Raw genomic sequence first — 22,467 nt, forward strand, 5'->3', positions numbered from 1 at the left:
CCTCCGTAACCACAGCCAGGTAGTTTCACCGATGACTAGGTTGACTTCCCCCTCTACTCCTTTTGACTGGTCTCCTGCCGCCAACAATGCCTTTCTGACTCTCAAGAAGTGTTTCCCGTCCGCCCCCGTGCTAGTCCAACCGGATACTGCCCTCCAGTTCATTGTCGAAGTAGATGCCTTGGATCTGGGAGTTGGGGCGGTTATTTCCCAGCAGGCATTATCTGATAACAAGGTTCACCCATGTGCATTCTTTTCTAAGAAGCCATCGCCTGCGGAGAGGAACTACGACATTGGGAACCGGGAGCTACTAGCGGTTGAGCTAGCTTTAGAGGAGTGGCGACATTGGTTGAGGGGGCAGAAGTTCCATTCGTGGTCTGGACTGACCACAAAAACTTGGCTTATATTCAGACCGCCAAGAAACTCAATTCTTAAAACTTCACTTTGACTTATATTCCTGGCAGTAATAAGCATCAAGCCAGCTGCCCTTTCTCGGCAGTTTGGACCAGCCGAGGAGGAAGAATCCGTTGTGGATAACATCCTTCCCTCATCATGTGTGATGGTAGCATTAACCTGGGAGAATGAGTCCATCCTCAGCGCTCTAACCCCGACCCTGGTGGTGGTACACCTGGGCGTCTGTTTGTTCCTGCCGGCGTTCGCTCCCAGGTGCTCCAGTGGGGGCACTCTTCTCGTCTCTCCTGTCATCCCGGAATCACCACGACGCTGTCCCTTCTTCGTCTGCACTTCTGGTGGAAGACCATGGGTACGGATCTGGAGTTTGTCCTGGACTGCACCGCCTGCGCCCGGGGAAAGACTTCTCATCGCCCTCCAGCAGGTCTTCTCCGTCCTCTCCCGGTACCCGGTCGACCATGGTCTCATATCGCCTTGGATTTTGTTACAGGACTTCCTGTATCTCAAGGTAATGACACAATTGTCACCATTGTAGACTGTTTTTCTAAGATGGTTCACTTTGTCCCGCTTCCTCAGCTGCCGTCCGCCATGGAGACGGCACAGATCCTGGTGGACCATGTCTTCCGCATCCACAGAATTCCAGCAGACATCGTTTCTGACCGTGGGCCCCAATTCACCTATCTGGAAAGCTTTCTGCCAGGCTTTGGGAGCTAAGGTTAGCTTAACGTCGGGGTTCCATCCCAAGTCTAACGGACAAACGGAGCGGGCTAACCAGGCACTTGAGGCCGCTCTTCGCTGCATCTGTGCCCGCAATCCCTCGTCGTGGTCATCACAACTCTCCTGGGTGGAATACTCAGGTATACTGGTATGTCTCCCTTCGAGGCTTCGTTCCCCTCTGGTTTCGGCCCAGGAAGCTGAGATAGCTGTCCCGTCCATCCAAATCCATCTCCGGAGAGTACGTCGGATTTGGAGAGAGACCCGAGGGGCCTTGCTTCAGACGGCGGAGCAGAACCGCAGGATGGCGGATCGCCATCGCATTCCTGCGCCTAAATACTAATAAGTCAGCATCTCCTTGTTCCTGTTTTTCCCTCGACCGTCTCGTCATTGATATTGCCTGTTTTTCCCCTGGAGTGTTTTGCATTTTGTTTGTAATTGTAATTAAATATTTGTTTGTACTTTTATTCCGCGTCTGTGTCTGCCTTGGGTCCTCTCTTTTGTGTTGTATCTCTGTACCGTTCATGACAAAGTCACTCTTTTCACTGTTCAACAATATCACTAGATCCTCAGTTTCTATACCACCCCACTTGTACTCAACTGCCTTCTATAACTCTCTTATGTCTTTCTTCAACACCATAATCCAGACAATCCATCAGGGTCTTGGTTTAAACTCCTCCAGTGTCACTTCTGACCTCCACCCACCCGCCCACCCCTTTTCCTCTTTTTTCGAGCTCCCCACTCTCTCAGAGATTTCCGACCTCATCCATAAGTCCAAGCCCACCACATGTCAGCTGGACCCCCTCAAGCCAATGCCTCCATTCTTCCAAGGCGACTTTCCGCCAGCAACTCTTGGTTGCCGACATCGTAGTTCCGTTCCGCCTTGGACAGCCGCTTAGACAGAAAGGCGCAAGGGTGCATCTTGCCGTCCTGCTCTGGACGCTGTGAGAGGACCGCTCCCACCCCTTCGTTGGAGACGTACACCTTAACCACCAATTGGCGGCGCAGATCAGGCATGGTGAGGATGGGGGCTGAGGTGAAGCGTCTCTTGAGGGTCTGCCAGGCCTTCTCTGCTTCCGGCGACCAGCGGAACTGCGCTAACTTTAGCCGGGTCCATCTGTACCTTTCCAGGGGCTACAATGAAGCCCAGAAAAGATACGGTGTCGGCATGAAAAACACTTTTTCTTGGCTTTGACATAAAGATGGTTATCCAGTAGTCTTTTGAGCACCCGGGTAACATGGCTCTGGTGGGTGTCTAGGTCTGGGGAGTAAATTAAATTATGTCGTTGAGATACACGTAGACAAAGTGGTCAAGAAAGTCTCTAAGCACGTCATTGATCATGGCCTGAAACACTGCCGGCGCATTGGTGAGACCAAAAGGCATGACCCGATACTCATAGTGTCCACTAGGGGTGTTGAATCCCATCTTCCACTCGTCCCACTCCCTTATCCGAAGGAGGAGCTGAGGTCGCTGGTCGAGACAAATGCCCCAGCAAGTCATGTAGCTGCGAGGAAAGCTGTCCCATGTGGTTGGCCGTGGTCAACACTGAATTTATTATCTTGACGACAGGAACGTGGCGCAGAGCAAAATCCACAAACAAAAAATCACTCCGCACAGGAGGAACAAAAAGAAAGTTGCCAGCAATAAAGTAAAGTACAAAATAAAGTCACTCCATCCAGGAGGAAAAAACAAAAGGCAAAGTGAACAAAATAATTAATTAAACAAGGACGGTCCAACCAGGAGGGGAAAACAATGGACAAACAAGAATTCAAAAACACTACACTTACTTTAACAAAACAAGAAATACTATCACCTGAACGTGGAAACAATAAGCTTGATGGCATGAACAAGACTGTGGGAAAAACCGCTGGATACATTTGACACAAGGTACGAAATAATATGGCACTGAACAAGGGGGAAGACACAGACTTTCTACACATGAGGGAAGGGGAACCACAGGTGGAAACAATCGGGAATCAGGGAATGACGTCACACCGGGGACACAAGAGGAAGGGCAAGTGACCTGGAACGAGAGGAGAGTTATCTTTCAAAATAAAAAAGGAAATTCACAAGACAAAAACCCAAAGACAGGACAAACCTCACCGCGGCGTGACATTTAATTGCTCCACACGCTCCTGCTACGCTCTTCTTCGTGGGTTTCTGAATCCTCTTGGCAACAGCTCCTCAAGCTCCACTCTGTTGTTGATCTCAATCGTTTCTGTCTGGTTAAATCCGTGGTTAAATCACCACATCAATGTCTCTTTCTACTCTGAAAAAGAAAGGTTGACACACAAAACCGTCAATTCACCAGTGAATGGACAGAGAAGTTTTTGTTTCTAACTGTCACTGTGAAGCCTGTGTTTTTTGTGTCAAGAGTACAACTTGATAAGGCATTTTAAGAAAAATCATGCTTTAACACCACTTTACCACTGGAGTGTAAAAAATACTCTGCATTTACATTACGTTAAATTTTGTCTCAAGTAGGGGGCAGGAGCCTCAAACATGTACTTTAGTACAATAATTGTTGAGTGTAAACCTCTGGTTAACAGGCAAGTTCCTTTAATAAGGATTGCTACTATTTATATTGCTAAATAAATATGTTAAGTATAGACCTTTTTTAAGTTGTAAACATAAACATTCTACATGTGTCCAAGTTTGATTCCTGTTGCAGTGAATGTGAACAACATCAGCTGACAGGAAGTTAACAAGGACCAAGGCTGTTGCCTAGTAATGGAATTCCATTAAAAGGGTCTATACAGTTAACCTATTCAGAGGGAAATTCAGCTTCTCAGAAGAATTGCGTTTATCAAATAACCGATCATCGATTGATAAAATGAAACAACTATTGGTTAATGAATTATAATTTGCATGCCTAGTTGCCATGGGACAGTTGCCCAATTCGCCTGGTTGGTAATCCAGCCTTGGCTGTTGGTGCCAAAACCAATCATCTTGTCACTGATGTCAATCCTACTGCTATAGTGTATTTCTGCCGTACAACAGAACACATGCCAGCACCATACCCCTTTAAAATAGTTAAATCAGACAATGCTAGTATTTAACGGACAAGAAGTTTAAAGTTTGAATGTAAGATGAGGACAAAATAGCGGCCGTGGAGAATCCAGTAAGATCCACCAAGATGCCTCTGTCAGTATCTTATAGAGTAACATGAGGGCAGCCATCAGCAGTACTTACTGCAATATAGGTAATGCTAATCGTTTAGCTGTGTTGTGTGTAGAAAAAGTAATATGACGTTGGGGAGCCCGAATCGCTAAATCCTCCTGAAAAACACACCCGTCACAGCTTATTGTGGTCGGAAACACACATGATGGAGCGGAGGTATTCATTTCCAAAGAGACGACGGCATTAGTCCTTTTCTTCAACATAACCAGCGAGGTTATAAAGTACAAGGATTTGATTAGGTTTTTTTTTTACTGGTGGTAACAGAATGGTGCTGTTCTTGTAGGTCATTTGCTCATGGTTGACTCCAGGGCCCAGTATTTCAAACGTGATCTGACAGGATTATCCTGGTCGGATTGGATTAAATCTAGATCTGATCTGAAAACTGGGTATTTCAACACAGATCAGGAGAATCCTGATCCTGAAGATCAGGGTTTCAGCTCTGGTAATCCAATCCTCCCCTGAATCCAGATAAAAGGCTGATTTGGGTATTTCAAAAGTTAAGTCAGATATCTGGATCAACTTGATACCAAAATTTCAGGATCATTTGAATCCCACCTCAGAGGTGGATTTGACTTGGATTGACAAACTCTCAGCGCATACTTCTCCTAGATATTGTTACTCAAGATGTTTGTTACACTTAAGTGTTAGTGTTGTACTTCTAACAAGTAATTTAAGTAATATCAAAAAATGTAAAGCATAGTAAAATTTTTGACCACACTGTAAAACTGCTGTAAATAAAATTACAATTATTTCTCAAATTCTAGTTCACCAAACATTGTAACTTGCATGTACCAAAACAGAGAAAGACAAAGGAATGCAGGGTCCAAACAAAGTTTTATTCCAACAAAAAATAATGTGACCACTAAGGACCATGCTATTTCAAATGTCAAGCTGTTTCTCTAACAGCTTGATTGTTAATTCTATCTCTTTTTGCTGAAGCAGCGTCAGCTTAATTTGCCGTTTGGCCAGTTTAGTCTGTTTGACTGCCCTTTCGGTCTCCATTTTGAGGAGCCTCTCATAGGCTTCCTCATCCCCGGCATGCCTCTTCCGTCGCCGTCGCTCTGGCGCTGGCTCTGGCTCTGGCTCTGGCCCCCGTGCCTGATGTGGTAGATAGATAAGTTTATTGGTCACATGCAAAGCTAAAACCAAGGTTTAAAAACAGTGTAGTGAAATGCAAAAAAAAACAAGCTCTCACCAATGTTGGAGAGGAATTAGGATGAAGAAATGTTTCTAATTGTGTCACTGACCAATACCATGAAAGTAATGCCATTACAAATTTAAGCAGTTTCAAGCACTTTATTCAAACTCCAATTACTTAAAGGCCTTAAATGTATCAATACAATTAAAGCATTTTCAAGGATTTCCAGCACTCACCCTGTTGTAGCTGAGTGGTCCATGGCTGTGAGTGGACTCTGAAGGTAGAAGGTGTATGAGTATCTTAATCCACAATCCCAAATTGTATTTATGTAGCCTACACAAAAACATGATATCATCACCAGCATTAGGCTACTGTAGCATTCTGAACCTTCTGAACAAACCTTGTAGTTAATACTCAAACTGTGTTGCGTTGTGTTTTCTAAGCACTGAGCAGGTCTGTACACAATGCAGCCTGCTTATACTGTAAATCTGCCGTGTTGCAAATGACGTGACGCTAATGATAGCCGCTAATGATAGCCCGCTAGCTGCTTAACACACAAGTCAATGGAGCCGCGTTAGCTCCCGTTAGCACGGCCGCGTCTCAATTAGAGATCGCCACGGCCTGCTTTTAATAAGGTGACAATTCAAATAGTTGGCTTGCATGATCTGTTGGTTGCCGTTCGTATGGTATTAAAACCGCTACACAATAGACGACGGTTAACTTACACTTTTGACGTGAAAGTCGGCTCTCTGCTACTCCTTTCATGAAGTAGTCCACCATGTTTCAGATCCCGGAGGCGGAGACTTGAGATTGGGAAATCCGTATCCGGCCAGGTAGGGATCACCGTGATCCGACCTGCCTGTGTTTTGAAATACTCAGATAAAGTCAGCAGGATCACCGTGATCCATGACTGAGAAAAGGAGGATTTCATTATCCGGATTATTCTGATCCAGATTACAAATTTTGAAATACTGGGCCCAGGTGTCATGAGAGAACCTCAGTTGTGATTTGGTGCTATTCAGATAAAATTGAAAAGTTGGACTAAAATATGGTGTTTTATTCATCTATTCATCTGTCTGTTTTTGTGACATATTCCCCACCATAATTATTCATATTCATATTTCTACTACCTTTATTCCCATTATTTCTACTATTCATTGGGATGGGAATCTCTAGGCACCTTCAATTTGATTACAATTCAGAGGACTGCACTGCGATTATAAAACGATTATCAATGCATCGTGTTTCATCTCTGTGATTGTTTCTATTATTGTACTATACAACTGCAAAACATATAAGTTATACTCACATTACTATAGCTATTATTATACTTACTGTTTTACTTTTGTGGTTGCTTGCATCTCTGGAACTGTCTCTCTTTCTGTGTTTGTGTCCGTCTTTGTCTCTCTCTCTTTCCATCTTTGTCTTTTCCCTCTCCTTTTCTTCCTCCCCAACCGGTCAAGACAGTTGTCCGTCCTCCATAGAGCTGGGTCTGTCAGACGTTCTTGCCTGTTAAAGGGAAGGTTTTCAACGCTACTGTGCTCAAAGGGGGAATTGTTGGGTCTCTGTAAATCCTATATAACTCATAGATTGTGGTCTTTACCTACTTTGTAAAGTGTCCTGAGAACTTTTATTATGATTTGGCACTGTAAATAAAATGTAATTGAAAATACTTTTTCTATAAAGAATTTATTTTTTCACAATGACTACTAAGTACATTTTAAGCAAAGTATTAGTAATGATCCGCAATGAATTTACGTACAATATATTTTATAAAAAAAACTAAAACAAATAGAAGTGATGTGACATTTGCCAGCATATATACCTGCATTACAAAGAAAATGAAAAATCGGCATTGAAACAACAAGTTTTAACACTTAAAAAAAATGTTCAATTGAAAATAAAACACAAACATTAAAACATTATAATCTTACGATAATGATATGTTCTTTTATATTGATATTTCTAAGCATTATGATTTTTTTTTCAATCTCAATCTTTAATTTTTTTCTTGAGTGTCTTTCTTCAAGGTCACCGGTTTTCAGTTTCAACTTTCTGTCACTCTTTTGGAGTGGAGAGGAGGGGCTTGAGGGGAGGGACAAGGAGGGGGCCTTTAAGGATAATTTGCATACTTTAAGCACCGTGATCTGTGATCAATGGCCTCCACAATTTTACCAGATCTCAAGTAAGTCTGTATTTCTGCCACTGTTTTTTCAAATAAGAAGCAGCCTGGTTTAATGTTAACTCTTAATGGACGCTGTGCTGTTTTGGCAGAGGTTAGCTGAACAAGCGCCAACGTTAATGCTGGCTAATACCTCAACTCAGCCCCCGGATGTTCATCTGTCCTGTATGATCTAGTATTTATCGTCTACTAGGTCTTTCAGGGCAGTGTTATTGCTGATACACAAGGCCTCATAAATGTGGTAATTATTGAAAAAACACAGACATCAAGAAAAATCTATAGATTCAAATTGAAAAACCCATCATAATGCATAAAAATATTAAAATGAAAATGCAAAACATCATTGTGAGATGATTTCTTTTTTTTGTATTTTATTTTTAAGTTGAACATTTTTTCAGTGCTTACATTTTTTTCTTCAATACCTCAGTTAACTGTCACTGTTCTAACTCCATACCTTATGACCTCAGCCCTCCCCTGACGGACACCTCTACAGTGTCCTTCACGCATGACCTGGTGAGAAGACAGCTGACAAGACTCCACTCTGAAATTCGTAGACACCAACAGACTGAACAAACTGATCAGGAGGGCCGGTGGAGAGTCTGTCACCTCCTCTCGGTAATTCAGACTCAACCACACACAATCTTTGATCATCTTTATACTTCACTACTGTAAATATTAATTTCTATAAATTTACATTTGAGTCTTTTCTAATACATGTTTAGTCTGTATAATACTTGTTTGTATATCTGGAGTTGTGTAACAAAAATAATTTACCCTGGGGATTATTCAAGTATTTCTGATTCTGATTAATGCTAACGGTAGTCCTGAGCAGCTAACATTATCAGTCATTGTGTCTAACGTGTATTTAAAAAAGATTAGAACAATAAAAACAACATCAATAACACTTTTAAAAAGTTGTCTGACATAGTGCAAAGAAAAACTAAAACACACAACTGTAGGGTGTATATATGACATATGTTCAAATTATCGCGTGTGATCTATTGTGCTGTATAGAGCAGGGATTTGTGTGGACATTAAATTATTCCACGAAAGTTGTCTTGGGGCTATTGCATGGAAGGTAGATAAGGGATTAGGCTGGGATATGCCTGTTATCCTGGCTTACTTTATCGATGACTCAGTTGCACAAGAGGCCATGGAGATTTATTCTGTGCTGGTGGCCCAGACCAGGCTAACAGCCAGGCTCGATTAATTCTGCTGCTTTATCTGTTCAGTCAGCTGTCACTCCGATCAAATCAAACATGTTTTACAATTGTTCCATGATCTTTTAGCCTAAGAGGGAGACCGAGCCTGGAAGGACACTGTCGAGGAGGAGCTGCTGACCCCGACGGTGCAAACCAGGATTACTTTATCTTTTTTATTAATGTACTTATAAATTAATTTAGTCAATGTACTAAATCTGCTTTTTATTTATTTTTTTAATTAATTTAGTCAATGTACTTGATCTGCTTTTTATTTATTTTCTAATTAATTTAGTCAATGTACTAAATCTAAATCTTCTTTATATTTTTTATTTTAAATTAATTTAATCAATGTACTTATCTACTTTTTATTTTAAATTAATTTTGTTAAAACACTAACTCTGCTTATTTATTTTTAAATTAATTTAGTCACTGTACTAGTCTGCTTTTTACTTATTTTTAACTTAATTTAGTCAATGTACTTAATCTAAATCTGCATATTTATTTATTTTTAAATTAATTTAATCAATGTACTAATCTACTTTTTAATTTAAAATAATTAAGTCAATGTACTAAATCTGCTTTTTATTCATTTTTTAATTCATTTAGTCAATGTACTAAATCTGCTTTTTATTCATTTTTAAATTAATGTAGTCAATGTACTAAATCCACTTCTTGTTTATTTTTAAATTAATTTAGTCAATGTACTAAATCTGCTTTATATATTTTTATTTTTAAATTAATTCAATCAATGTACTAATCTACTTTTTATTTTAAATTAATTTTGTTAATATACTAAATCTGCTTTCTCTTTATTTTTAAATTGATTTAGTCACTGTACTTGTCTGCTTTTTACTTATTTTTAAATTAATTTAGTCAATGTACTAAATCTGCTTTACATTTATTTTTAAATCAATTTAGTCAATGTACTAAATCTGCTTTTTTATTTTTTAAATAATTTAGTCAATGTACTTAATCTAAATCTGCTTTATATTTATATATTTTAAAATTAATTAAGTCAATGTACTAATCTACTTTTTATTTTAAATTAAGTCAATGTACTATATCTGCTTTTCATTTATTTTTAAATTAATTTAGTCACTGTACTAGTCTGCTTTTTACTTATTTTTAAATTAATTTAGTCAATGTACTAAATCTGCTTTACATTCATTTTTAAATTCATTTAGTCAATGTACTAAATCTGCTTTACATTTATTTTTAAATTAATTTAGTCAATGTACTAAATCTGCTTTACATTCATTTTTAAACTAATTTAGTCAATGTACTAAATCTAAATCTGCTTAATATTTATTAATTTTTAAATTAATTTAATCAATGTACTAATCTACCTTTTAGTTTAAAATAATTAAGTCAACATACTAAATCTGCTTTTTATTTATTTTTAAATTAATTTAGTCAATGTACATATCTACTTTTTATTTTAAATATATTTAGTCAATGTACAAAATCTGCTTTTATTCATTTTTAAATTAATTTAGTCAGTGTACTAAATCTAAATCTGCTTTATATATTTTTAAATTAATTTAATCAATGTACTAAACTACTTTTTATTTTAAATAAATTTAGTCAATGTACAAAATCTGCTTTTTATTCATTTTTAAATTAATTTAGTCAATGTACTAAATCTAAATCTGCTTTATATATTTTTAAATTAATTTAGTCAATGTACTAAATCTAAATCGGCTTAATATTTATTAATTTTTAAATTAATTTAATCAATGTACTAATCTACTTTTTAGTTTAAAATAATTAAGTCAACGTACCAAATCTGCTTTTTATTCATTTTTAAATTCATTTAGTCAATGTACTAAATCTAAATCTGCTTCATATTTTTTATTTTTAAATTATTTTTAAATTATTTAGTCAATGTACTAAATCTGCTTTATATATTTTTATTTTTAAATTAATTTAATCAATGTACTAATCTACTTTTTATTTTAAATTAATTTAGTCAATGTACTTAATCTAAATCTGCTTTATATTTATATATTTTAAAATTAATTAAGTCAATGTACTAATCTACTTTTTATTTTAAATTAAGTCAATGTACTATATCTGCTTTTCATTTATTTTTAAATTAATTTAGTCACTGTACTAGTCTGCTTTTTACTTATTTTTAAATTAATTTAGTCAATGTACTAAATCTGCTTTACATTCATTTTTAAATTCATTTAGTCAATGTACTAAATCTGCTTTACATTTATTTTTAAATTAATTTAGTCAATGTACTAAATCTGCTTTACATTCATTTTTAAACTAATTTAGTCAATGTACTAAATCTAAATCTGCTTAATATTTATTAATTTTTAAATTAATTTAATCAATGTACTAATCTACCTTTTAGTTTAAAATAATTAAGTCAACATACTAAATCTGCTTTTTATTTATTTTTAAATTAATTTAGTCAATGTACATATCTACTTTTTATTTTAAATATATTTAGTCAATGTACAAAATCTGCTTTTATTCATTTTTAAATTAATTTAGTCAGTGTACTAAATCTAAATCTGCTTTATATATTTTTAAATTAATTTAATCAATGTACTAAACTACTTTTTATTTTAAATAAATTTAGTCAATGTACAAAATCTGCTTTTTATTCATTTTTAAATTAATTTAGTCAATGTACTAAATCTAAATCTGCTTTATATATTTTTAAATTAATTTAGTCAATGTACTAAATCTAAATCGGCTTAATATTTATTAATTTTTAAATTAATTTAATCAATGTACTAATCTACTTTTTAGTTTAAAATAATTAAGTCAACGTACCAAATCTGCTTTTTATTCATTTTTAAATTCATTTAGTCAATGTACTAAATCTAAATCTGCTTCATATTTTTTATTTTTAAATTATTTTTAAATTATTTAGTCAATGTACTAAATCTGCTTTATATATTTTTATTTTTAAATTAATTTAATCAATGTACTAATCTACTTTTTATTTTAAATTAATTAAGTCAATGTACTTAATCTGCTTTTCATTTATTTTTAAATTAATTTAGTCACTGTACTAGTCTGCTTTTTACTTATTTTTAACTTAATTTAGTCAAAGTACTAAATCTGCTTTACATTTATTTTTAAATTAATTTAGTCAATGTACTAAATCTGCTTTACATTTATTTTTAACTTAATTTAGTCAAAGTACTAAATCTGCTTTACATTTATTTTTAAATTAATTTAGTCAATGTACTAAATCTGCTTTTTTATTTTTTAAATAATTTAGTCAATGTACTTAATCTAAATCTGCTTTATATTTATATATTTTTTAATTAATTTAATCAATGTACTAATCTATTTTTTATTTTTAAATTAAGTCAATGTACTAAATCTGCTTTTCATTTATTTTTAAATTAATTTAGTCACTGTACTAGTCTGCTTTTTGCTTATTTTTAACTTAATTTAGTCAATGTACTAAATCTGCTTTACATTTATTTTTAACTTAATTTAGTCAAAGTACTAAATCTGCTTTACATTTATTTTTAAATTAATTTAGTCAATGTACTAAATCTTCTTTATATTCATTTTAAATTAATTTAGTCAATGTACTAAATCTGCTTTTTTATTTTTTAAATAATTTAGTCAATGTTCTTAATCTAAATCTGCTTTATATTTATATATTTTTAAATTAATTTAATCAATGTACTAATCTACTTTTATTTTAAATTAATTTTGTTAATATACTAAATCTGCTTTTTATTTATTTTTAAATTGATTCAATCACTGGACTTGTCTGCTTTTTACTTATTTTTAAATAATTTAGTCAATGTACTTAATCTAAATCTGCTTTATATTTTTATTTTTAACTTAATTTAGTCAATGTACTAATCTACTTTTTTATTTTAAATTAATTTCATTCAATGTACTAAATCCACTTTTTATTTATTTTTAAATTAATTTATTCAATGTACTGAATCCACTTTTTATTTATTTTTAAATTAATTTAGTCAATGTACTAGATCTAAATCTGCTTTATTTATTTTTAAATTAATTTAGTCAATGTACTAATCTACTTTTTTTTTAAATTAATTTTGTTAATATACTAAATCTGCTTTTTATTTATTTTTAAATTGATTCAGTCACTGTACTAGTCTGCTTTTTACTTATTTTTAAATTAATTTAGTCAATGTACTAAATCTGCTTTTTTTTAAAATAATTTAGTCAATGTACTTAATCTAAATCTGCTTTATACTTATATATTTTTAAATTAATTGAATCAATGTACTTATCTACTTTTTAATTTAAAATAATTAAGTCAATGTACTAAATCCGCTTTTTATTTATTTTTAAATTAAGTTAGTCAATGTTCTAATTAACTTTTTTATTTTAAAGTAATTTATTCAATGTACTAAATCCACTTTTTATTTATTTTTAAATTAATTTAGTCAATGTACTAAATCTGCTTTATATATTTTTATTTTTAAATTAATTCAAGCAATGTACTTATCTACTTTTTTTTTTTTATTAATTTTGTTAATATACTAAATCTCCTTTTTATTCATTTTTAAATTGATTTAGTCACTGTACTGGTCTGCTTTTTACTTATTTTTAAATTAATTTAGTCAATGTACTAAATCTGCTTTACATTTATTTTTAAATTAATTTAGTCAATGTACTATATCTGCATTTTTATTTTTTAAATAATTTAGTCAATGTACTAATCTACTTTTTTATTTTAAATTAATTTATTCAATGTACTTAATCTAAATCTGCTTAATACATATATATTTTTAAATTAATTGAATCAATGTACTTATCTACTTTTTAATTTAAAATAATTGAGTCAATGTACTAAATCCGCTTTTTATTTATTTTTAAATTAATTTAGTCACTGTACTAGTCTGCTTTTTGCTTATTTTTAACTTAATTTAGTCAATGTACTAAATCTGCTTTACATTTATTTTTAACTTAATTTAGTCAAAGTACTAAATCTGCTTTACATTTATTTTTAAATTAATTTAGTCAATGTACTAAATCTTCTTTACATTCATTTTTAAATTAATTTAGTCAATGTACTAAATCTGCTTTTTTATTTTTTAAATAATTTAGTCAATGTTCTTAATCTAAATCTGCTTTATATTTATATATTTTTAAATTAATTTAATCAATGTACTAATCTACTTTTTTATTTTAAATTAATTTCATTCAATGTACTAAATCCACTTTCTATTTATTTTTAAATTAATTTAGTCAATGTACTAATCTACTTTTTTATTTTAAATTAATTTATTCAATGTACTTAATCTAAATCTGCTTAATACATATATATTTTTAAATTAATTGAATCAATGTACTTATCTACTTTTTAATTTTAAATAATTGAGTCAATGTACTAAATCCGCTTTTTATTTATTTTTAAATTAATTTAGTCACTGTACTAGTCTGCTTTTTGCTTATTTTTAACTTAATTTAGTCAATGTACTAAATCTGCTTTACATTTATTTTTAACTTAATTTAGTCAAAGTACTAAATCTGCTTTACATTTATTTTTAAATTAATTTAGTCAAAGTACTAAATCTGCTTTACATTTATTTTTAAATTAATTTAGTCAATGTACTAAATCTGCTTTTTTATTTTTTAAATAATTTAGTCAATGTACTTAATCTAAATCTGCTTTATATTTATATATTTTTAAATTAATTTAATCAATGTACTAATCTATTTTTAATTTTTAAATTAAGTCAATGTACTAAATCTGCTTTTCATTTATTTTAAATTAATTTAGTCACTGTACTAGTCTGCTTTTTGCTTATTTTTAACTTAATTTAGTCAATGTACTAAATCTGCTTTACATTTATTTTTAACTTAATTTAGTCAATGTACTAAATCTGCTTTACATTTATTTTTAACTTAATTTAGTCAAAGTACTAAATCTGCTTTACATTTATTTTTAAATTAATTTAGTCAATGTACTAAATCTGCTTTTTTATTTTTTAAATAATTTAGTCAATGTTCTTAATCTAAATCTGCTTTATATTTATATATTTTTAAATTAATTTAATCAATGTACTAATCTACTTTTATTTTAAATTAATTTTGTTAATATACTAAATCGGCTTTTTATCTATTTTTAAATTGATTTAGTCACTGTACTAGTCTGCTTTTTACTTATTTTTAAATTAATTTAGTGAATTACTAAATCTAAATCTGCTTTATATATTTTTATTTTTAAATTAATTTAAGAAATGTACTAATCTACTTTTTATTTTAAATTAATTTTGTTAATATACTAAATCTGCTTTTTATTTATTTTTAAATTGATTCAATCACTGGACTTGTCTGCTTTTTACTTATTTTTAAATAATTTAGTCAATGTACTTAATCTAAATCTGCTTTATATTTTTAACTTAATTTAGTCAATGTACTAATCTACTTTTTTATTTTCAATTAATTTCATTCAATGTACTAAATCCACTTTTTATTTATTTTTAAATAAATTTATTCAATGTACTGAATCCACTTTTTATTTATTTTTAAATTAATTTAGTCAATGTACTAGATCTAAATCTGCTTTATTTATTTTTAAATTAATTTAGTCAATGTACTAATCTACTTTTTTTTAAATTAATTTTGTTAATATACTAAATCTGCTTTTTATTTATTTTTAAATTGATTCAGTCACTGTACTAGTCTGCTTTTTACTTATTTTTAAATTAATTTAGTCAATGTACTAAATCTGCTTTACATTTATTTTTAAATTAATTTAGTCAATGTACTATATCTGCATTTTTATTTTTTAAATAATTTAGTCAATGTACTAATCTACTTTTTTATTTTAAATTAATTTATTCAATGTACTTAATCTAAATCTGCTTAATACATATATATTTTTAAATTAATTGAATCAATGTACTTATCTACTTTTTAATTTTAAATAATTGAGTCAATGTACTAAATCCGCTTTTTATTTATTTTTAAATTAATTTAGTCACTGTACTAGTCTGCTTTTTGCTTATTTTTAACTTAATTTAGTCAATGTACTAAATCTGCTTTACATTTATTTTTAACTTAATTTAGTCAAAGTACTAAATCTGCTTTACATTTATTTTTAAATTAATTTAGTCAAAGTACTAAATCTGCTTTACATTTATTTTTAAATTAATTTAGTCAATGTACTAAATCTGCTTTTTTATTTTTTAAATAATTTAGTCAATGTACTTAATCTAAATCTGCTTTATATTTATATATTTTTAAATTAATTTAATCAATGTACTAATCTATTTTTAATTTTTAAATTAAGTCAATGTACTAAATCTGCTTTTCATTTATTTTAAATTAATTTAGTCACTGTACTAGTCTGCTTTTTGCTTATTTTTAACTTAATTTAGTCAATGTACTAAATCTGCTTTACATTTATTTTTAACTTAATTTAGTCAATGTACTAAATCTGCTTTACATTTATTTTTAACTTAATTTAGTCAAAGTACTAAATCTGCTTTACATTTATTTTTAAATTAATTTAGTCAATGTACTAAATCTGCTTTTTTATTTTTTAAATAATTTAGTCAATGTTCTTAATCTAAATCTGCTTTATATTTATATATTTTTAAATTAATTTAATCAATGTACTAATCTACTTTTATTTTAAATTAATTTTGTTAATATACTAAATCGGCTTTTTATCTATTTTTAAATTGATTTAGTCACTGTACTAGTCTGCTTTTTACTTATTTTTAAATTAATTTAGTGAATTACTAAATCTAAATCTGCTTTATATATTTTTATTTTTAAATTAATTTAAGAAATGTACTAATCTACTTTTTATTTTAAATTAATTTTGTTAATATACTAAATCTGCTTTTTATTTATTTTTAAATTGATTCAATCACTGGACTTGTCTGCTTTTTACTTATTTTTAAATAATTTAGTCAATGTACTTAATCTAAATCTGCTTTATATTTTTAACTTAATTTAGTCAATGTACTAATCTACTTTTTTATTTTCAATTAATTTCATTCAATGTACTAAATCCACTTTTTATTTATTTTTAAATAAATTTATTCAATGTACTGAATCCACTTTTTATTTATTTTTAAATTAATTTAGTCAATGTACTAGATCTAAATCTGCTTTATTTATTTTTAAATTAATTTAGTCAATGTACTAATCTACTTTTTTTTAAATTAATTTTGTTAATATACTAAATCTGCTTTTTATTTATTTTTAAATTGATTCAGTCACTGTACTAGTCTGCTTTTTACTTATTTTTAAATTAATTTAGGCAATGTACTTATCTACTTTTTAATTTAAATTAATTTAGTCAATGTACTAAATCTGCTTTTTTATTTTTTAAATAATTTAGTCAATGTTCTTAATCTAAATCTGCTTTATATTTATATATTTTTAAATTAATTTAATCAATGTACTAATCTACTTTTTTATTTTAAATTAATTTCATTCAATGTACTAAATCCACTTTCTATTTATTTTTAAATTAATTTAGTCAATGTACTAAATCTGGTTTTTTATTTTTTAAATAATTTAGTCAATGTACTTAATCTAAATCTGCTTTATATTTATATATTTTTAAATTAATTTAATCAATGTACTAATCTATTTTTAATTTTTAAATTAAGTCAATGTACTAAATCTGCTTTTCATTTATTTTAAATTAATTTAGTCACTGTACTAGTCTGCTTTTTGCTTATTTTTAACTTAATTTAGTCAATGTACTAAATCTGCTTTACATTTATTTTTAACTTAATTTAGTCAATGTACTAAATCTGCTTTACATTTATTTTTAACTTAATTTAGTCAAAGTACTAAATCTGCTTTACATTTATTTTTAAATTAATTTAGTCAATGTACTAAATCTGCTTTTTTATTTTTTAAATAATTCAGTCAATGTTCTTAATCTAAATCTGCTTTATATTTATATATTTTTAAATTAATTTAGTCAATGTACTAAATCTGCTTTACATTTATTTTTAACTTAATTTAGTCAATGTACTAAATCTGCTTTACATTTATTTTTAACTTAATTTAGTCAAAGTACTAAATCTGCTTTACATTTATTTTTAACTTAATTTAGTCAAAGTACTAAATCTGCTTTACATTTATTTTTAAATTAATTTAGTCAAAGTACTAAATCTGCTTTACATTTATTTTTAAATTAATTTAGTCAATGTACTAAATCTGCTTTTTTATTTTTTAAATAATTTAGTCAATGTACTTAATCTAAATCTGCTTTATATTTATATATTTTTAAATTAATTTAATCAATGTACTAATCTATTTTTTATTTTTAAATTAAGTCAATGTACTAAATCTGCTTTTCATTTATTTTAAATTAATTTAGTCACTGTACTAGTCTGCTTTTTGCTTATTTTTAACTTAATTTAGTCAATTTACTAAATCTGCTTTACATTTATTTTTAACTTAATTTAGTCAAAGTACTAAATCTGCTTTACATTTATTTTTAAATTAATTTAGTCAATGTACTAAATCTTCTTTACATTCATTTTTAAATTAATTTAGTCAATGTACTAAATCTGCTTTTTTTATTTTTTAAATAATTTAGTCAATGTTCTTAATCTAAATCTGCTTTATATTTATATATTTTTAAATTAATTTAATCAATGTACTAATCTACTTTTATTTTAAATTAATTTTGTTAATATACTAAATCGGCTTTTTATCTATTTTTAAATTGATTTAGTCACTGTACTAGTCTGCTTTTTACTTATTTTTAAATTAATTTAGTCAATGTACTAAATCTAAATCTGCTTTATATATTTTTATTTTTAAATTAATTTAAGAAATGTACTAATCTACTTTTTATTTTAAATTAATTTTGTTAATATACTAAATCTGCTTTTTATTTATTTTTAAATTGATTCAATCACTGGACTTGTCTGCTTTTTACTTATTTTTAAATAATTTAGTCAATGTACTTAATCTAAATCTGCTTTATATTTTTATTTTTAACTTAATTTAGTCAATGTACTAATCTACTTTTTTATTTTAAATTAATTTCATTCAATGTACTAAATCCACTTTTTATTTATTTTTAAATTAATTTATTCAATGTACTGAATCCACTTTTTATTTATTTTTAAATTAATTTAGTCAATGTACTAGATCTAAATCTGCTTTATTTATTTTTAAATTAATTTAGTCAATGTACTAATCTACTTTTTTTTTAATTAATTTTGTTAATATACTAAATCTGCTTTTTATTTATTTTTAAATTGATTCAGTCACTGTACTAGTCTGCTTTTTACTTATTTTTAAATTAATTTAGTCAATGTACTTATCTACTTTTTAATTTAAAATAATTAAGTCAATGTACTAAATCTGCTTTTTATTTATTTTTAAATTAAGTTAGTCAATGTTCTAATCAACTTTTTTATTTTACAGTAATTTATTCAATGTACTAAATCCACTTTTTATTTATTTTTAAATTAATTTAGTCAATGTACTAAATCTGCTTTATATATTTTTATTTTTAAATTAATTTAAGCAATGTACTTATCTACTTTTTTTTTTTAATTAATTTTGTTAATAAACTAAATCTCCTTTTTATTTATTTTTAAATTGATTTAGTCACTGTACTGGTCTGCTTTTTACTTATTTTTAAATTAATTTAGTCAATGTACTAAATCTGCTTTACATTTATTTTTAAATTAATTTAGTCAATGTACTATATCTGCATTTTTATTTTTTAAATAATTTAGTATATGTACTTAATCTAAATCTGCTTTATATTTTTCATTTTTAACTTAATTTAGTCAATGTACTAATCTACTTTTTTATTTTAAATTAATTTCATTCAATGTACTAAATCCACTTTCTATTTATTTTTAAATTAATTTAGTCAATGTACTAATCTACTTTTTTATTTTAAATTAATTTATTCAATGTACTTAATCTAAATCTGCTAAATACATATATATTTTTAAATTAATTGAATCAATGTACTTATCTACTTTTTAATTTAAAATAATTGAGTCAATGTACTAAATCCGCTTTTTATTTATTTTTAAATTAATTAAGTCAATGTACTCATCTACTTATTATTTTCAATAAATTAAGTCAATGTACTAAATCTGCTTTTTATACATTTTAAAATTAATTTAGTCAATGTACTAAATCTGCTTTATATATTTTTATTTTTAAATTAATTTAAGCAATGTACTTATCTACTTTTTATTTTAAATTAATTTTGTTAATATACTAAATCTCTTTTATTTATTTTTAAATTACTTTAGTCAATGTACTACATCTGCATTTTTATTTTTTAAATAATTTAGTCAATGTACTTAATCTAAATCTGCTTTATATTTTTTATTTTTAACTTAATTTAGTCAATGTACTAATCTACTTTTTTATTTTAAATTAATTTCATTCAATGTACTAAATCCACTTTCTATTTATTTTTAAATTAATTTAGTCAATGTACTAGATCTAAATCTGCTTTATTTATTTTTAAATTAATTTAGTCAATGTACTAATCTACTTTTATTTTAAATTAATTTTGTTAATATACTAAATCTGCTTTTTATCTATTTTTAAATTGATTTAGTCACTGTACTAGTCTGCTTTTTACTTTTTTTTAAATAATTTAGTCAATGTACCTAATCTAAATCTGCTTTATACTTATATATTTTTAAATTAATTGAATCAATGTACTTATCTACTTTTTAATTTATAATGATTAAGTCAATGTACTAAATCTGCTTTTTATTCATTTTTAAATTAATTTAGTCAATGTACTAAATCTAAATCTGCTTAATATTTTTAAATTTTTTAAATTAATTTAGTCAATGTACTAATCTACTTTTTATTTTAAATTAATTCATTCAATGTACTTAATCCGCTTTTTAATTATTTTTAAATGAATTTAGTCAATGTACTAATCTACTTTTTATTTTAAATAAATTTAGTCAATGTACTAAATCTGCTTTTTTATTTTTAAAATAATTTAGTCAATGTACTTAATCTAAATCTGATTTATATTTATTAATTGTTAAATTAATTTAATCAATGTACTAATCTACTTTTTATTTTAAATTAATTAAGTCAATGTCCTAAATCTGCTTTTCATTTATTTTTAAATTAATTTAGTCAATGTACTAAATTTACTTTTATTCATAACATACGGCCCGCAGTTGTTAGCGGTTAGCGGTCTAAAACCATGCCAACACAGTGTTGGGATCAGGAAGCAGAGTCGCAGTTTAATACACCTCTCTGCTCTGCCTTTATCACAGATACCCAGGGAGCAGAGTAGCAGTCTTATATGCCTCTCTGCGGTCCCTGTGGAGCGTTTTCCAGCTCAGTATATTATACAAACGCTGTGAACAGAAGAGGCGCTATACAGAAAAACTTGATACAAATCAACACCAAATCTGTGATAATGCAACAAAATCAGAAAATAAAATGTGGACTTTTAAACATCAGATCTCTGCCATTTAAAGCCGTATTAGTAAATGATCTGATATCAGATAACCATACTGATTTACTCTGACTGAAACCTGGCTGTGTCATGAAAAATATGTTAGCCTAAATTAATCCACTCCTCCAAGTCATATTAATACTCATATAGCTCGAGGCAGTGGTCGAGGAGGAAGCGTTGCAGCTATTTATGACTCAGGCCTATTAATCAATGTGACGGAGCGCCATTCAACGCCCGTCATTCCCAGACCGGCGCGCTCTTTCTCTCAGAGAGTGCCGGTGCTGGGAGCGCACGCTGCGCTCTCATTGTTCCGGCGGAGCCAAGCTCCATCCCAACTGTCTTCTAAAAGACCACATCTCGCGGTCTAGCAGTGATACAAACGTTCGCACATTTCGCTAAACTCCCTAAACCACCGTACATCGTTCAGGGTGCACACTCGGCAACTACGCAACACACAGACGAACACACACGCTCACCTGCTGTTACTGTAGAGGTCTGTCTCGGGTTCACGGGCCGAACCGAAGCAGTTCCGGATCCTGATATAAATAGCGCTGGTTGGCGCGCTTTAATGGGTCAGCTGACCGCGGACTATACTAAGATTATAATTTATGATGAATGTATGGGGAATTGAGGTGTTCTGTGTAAACAATGGCACAGCTATATGGAGGGTTTTTAGTGCAACATTGTGACGTGAAAGTTAATGTTTTTTTTGTTTGTTTGGGTATTCTGTTTCTCTGTTTATGTGTTGAAACCCCTGTGCTGGGATAATTGGTTTGCCCGGGGGAGGGGCCAAAGGGTATTAAAAGGAAGCTTGGCTCACTTGAGGGGGGCATTTCAGCTGAGAGGCATGTGTGTCCTAATTGCTGCTGTGAAATCCCGATCGATGTCAATATTTTTTCTCTCTGTCCTTTTGTAAATATTTTTTCTCTCTGAATTAATTAATTTCATTCAATGTACTAAATCCACTTTCTATTTATTTTTAACTTAATTTAGTCAATGTACTAGATCTAAATCTGCTTTATTTATTTTTATTTTTAAATTAATTTAGTCAATGTACTAATCTACTTTTATTTTAAATTAATTTTGTTAATATACTAAATCGGCTTTTTATCTATTTTTAAATTGATTTAGTCACTGTACTAATCTGCTTTTTTTACTTATTTTTAAATTAATTTAGTCATTGTACTAAATCTGCTTTTTTTTTAAATAATTTAGTCAATGTACTTAATC

General features: G+C 29.1%; 1 protein-coding gene across 7 annotated transcripts in view; it reads right to left on the reverse strand.

Annotated features, from left to right (window-relative positions):
• LOC310950863 (uncharacterized protein) overlaps positions 1–21,807 on the reverse strand; it is a 41,856-nt gene extending 20,049 nt beyond the window's left edge. The window contains exons 1-4 of one of the 7 annotated variants that reach the window (XM_083918876.1): positions 8,078–8,161; positions 6,777–6,950; positions 5,678–5,715; positions 5,119–5,401 (exon numbers count right to left, since the gene is read on the reverse strand). In XM_083918876.1, the coding sequence (XP_083775002.1) occupies positions 5,331–5,401; positions 5,678–5,715; positions 6,777–6,950; positions 8,078–8,130 (336 nt within the window). In that variant the 5' untranslated portion in view covers positions 8,131–8,161 and the 3' untranslated portion in view covers positions 5,119–5,330. Of the gene's footprint in view, positions 1–3,253; positions 3,393–5,118; positions 5,402–5,677; positions 5,775–6,166; positions 6,268–6,776; positions 6,951–8,077; positions 8,168–21,713 lie in introns of those variants that run through there. The other 6 variants (XM_083918875.1, XR_014593307.1, XR_014593308.1 and 3 more) reach the window with 6 other exon arrangements.
• Positions 21,808–22,467: the final 660 nt, after the last annotated feature.

Source organism: Echiichthys vipera (assembly GCF_963691815.1).
Source record: "Echiichthys vipera genome assembly, chromosome: 8".
NCBI lineage: Eukaryota > Metazoa > Chordata > Actinopteri > Perciformes > Trachinidae > Echiichthys > Echiichthys vipera.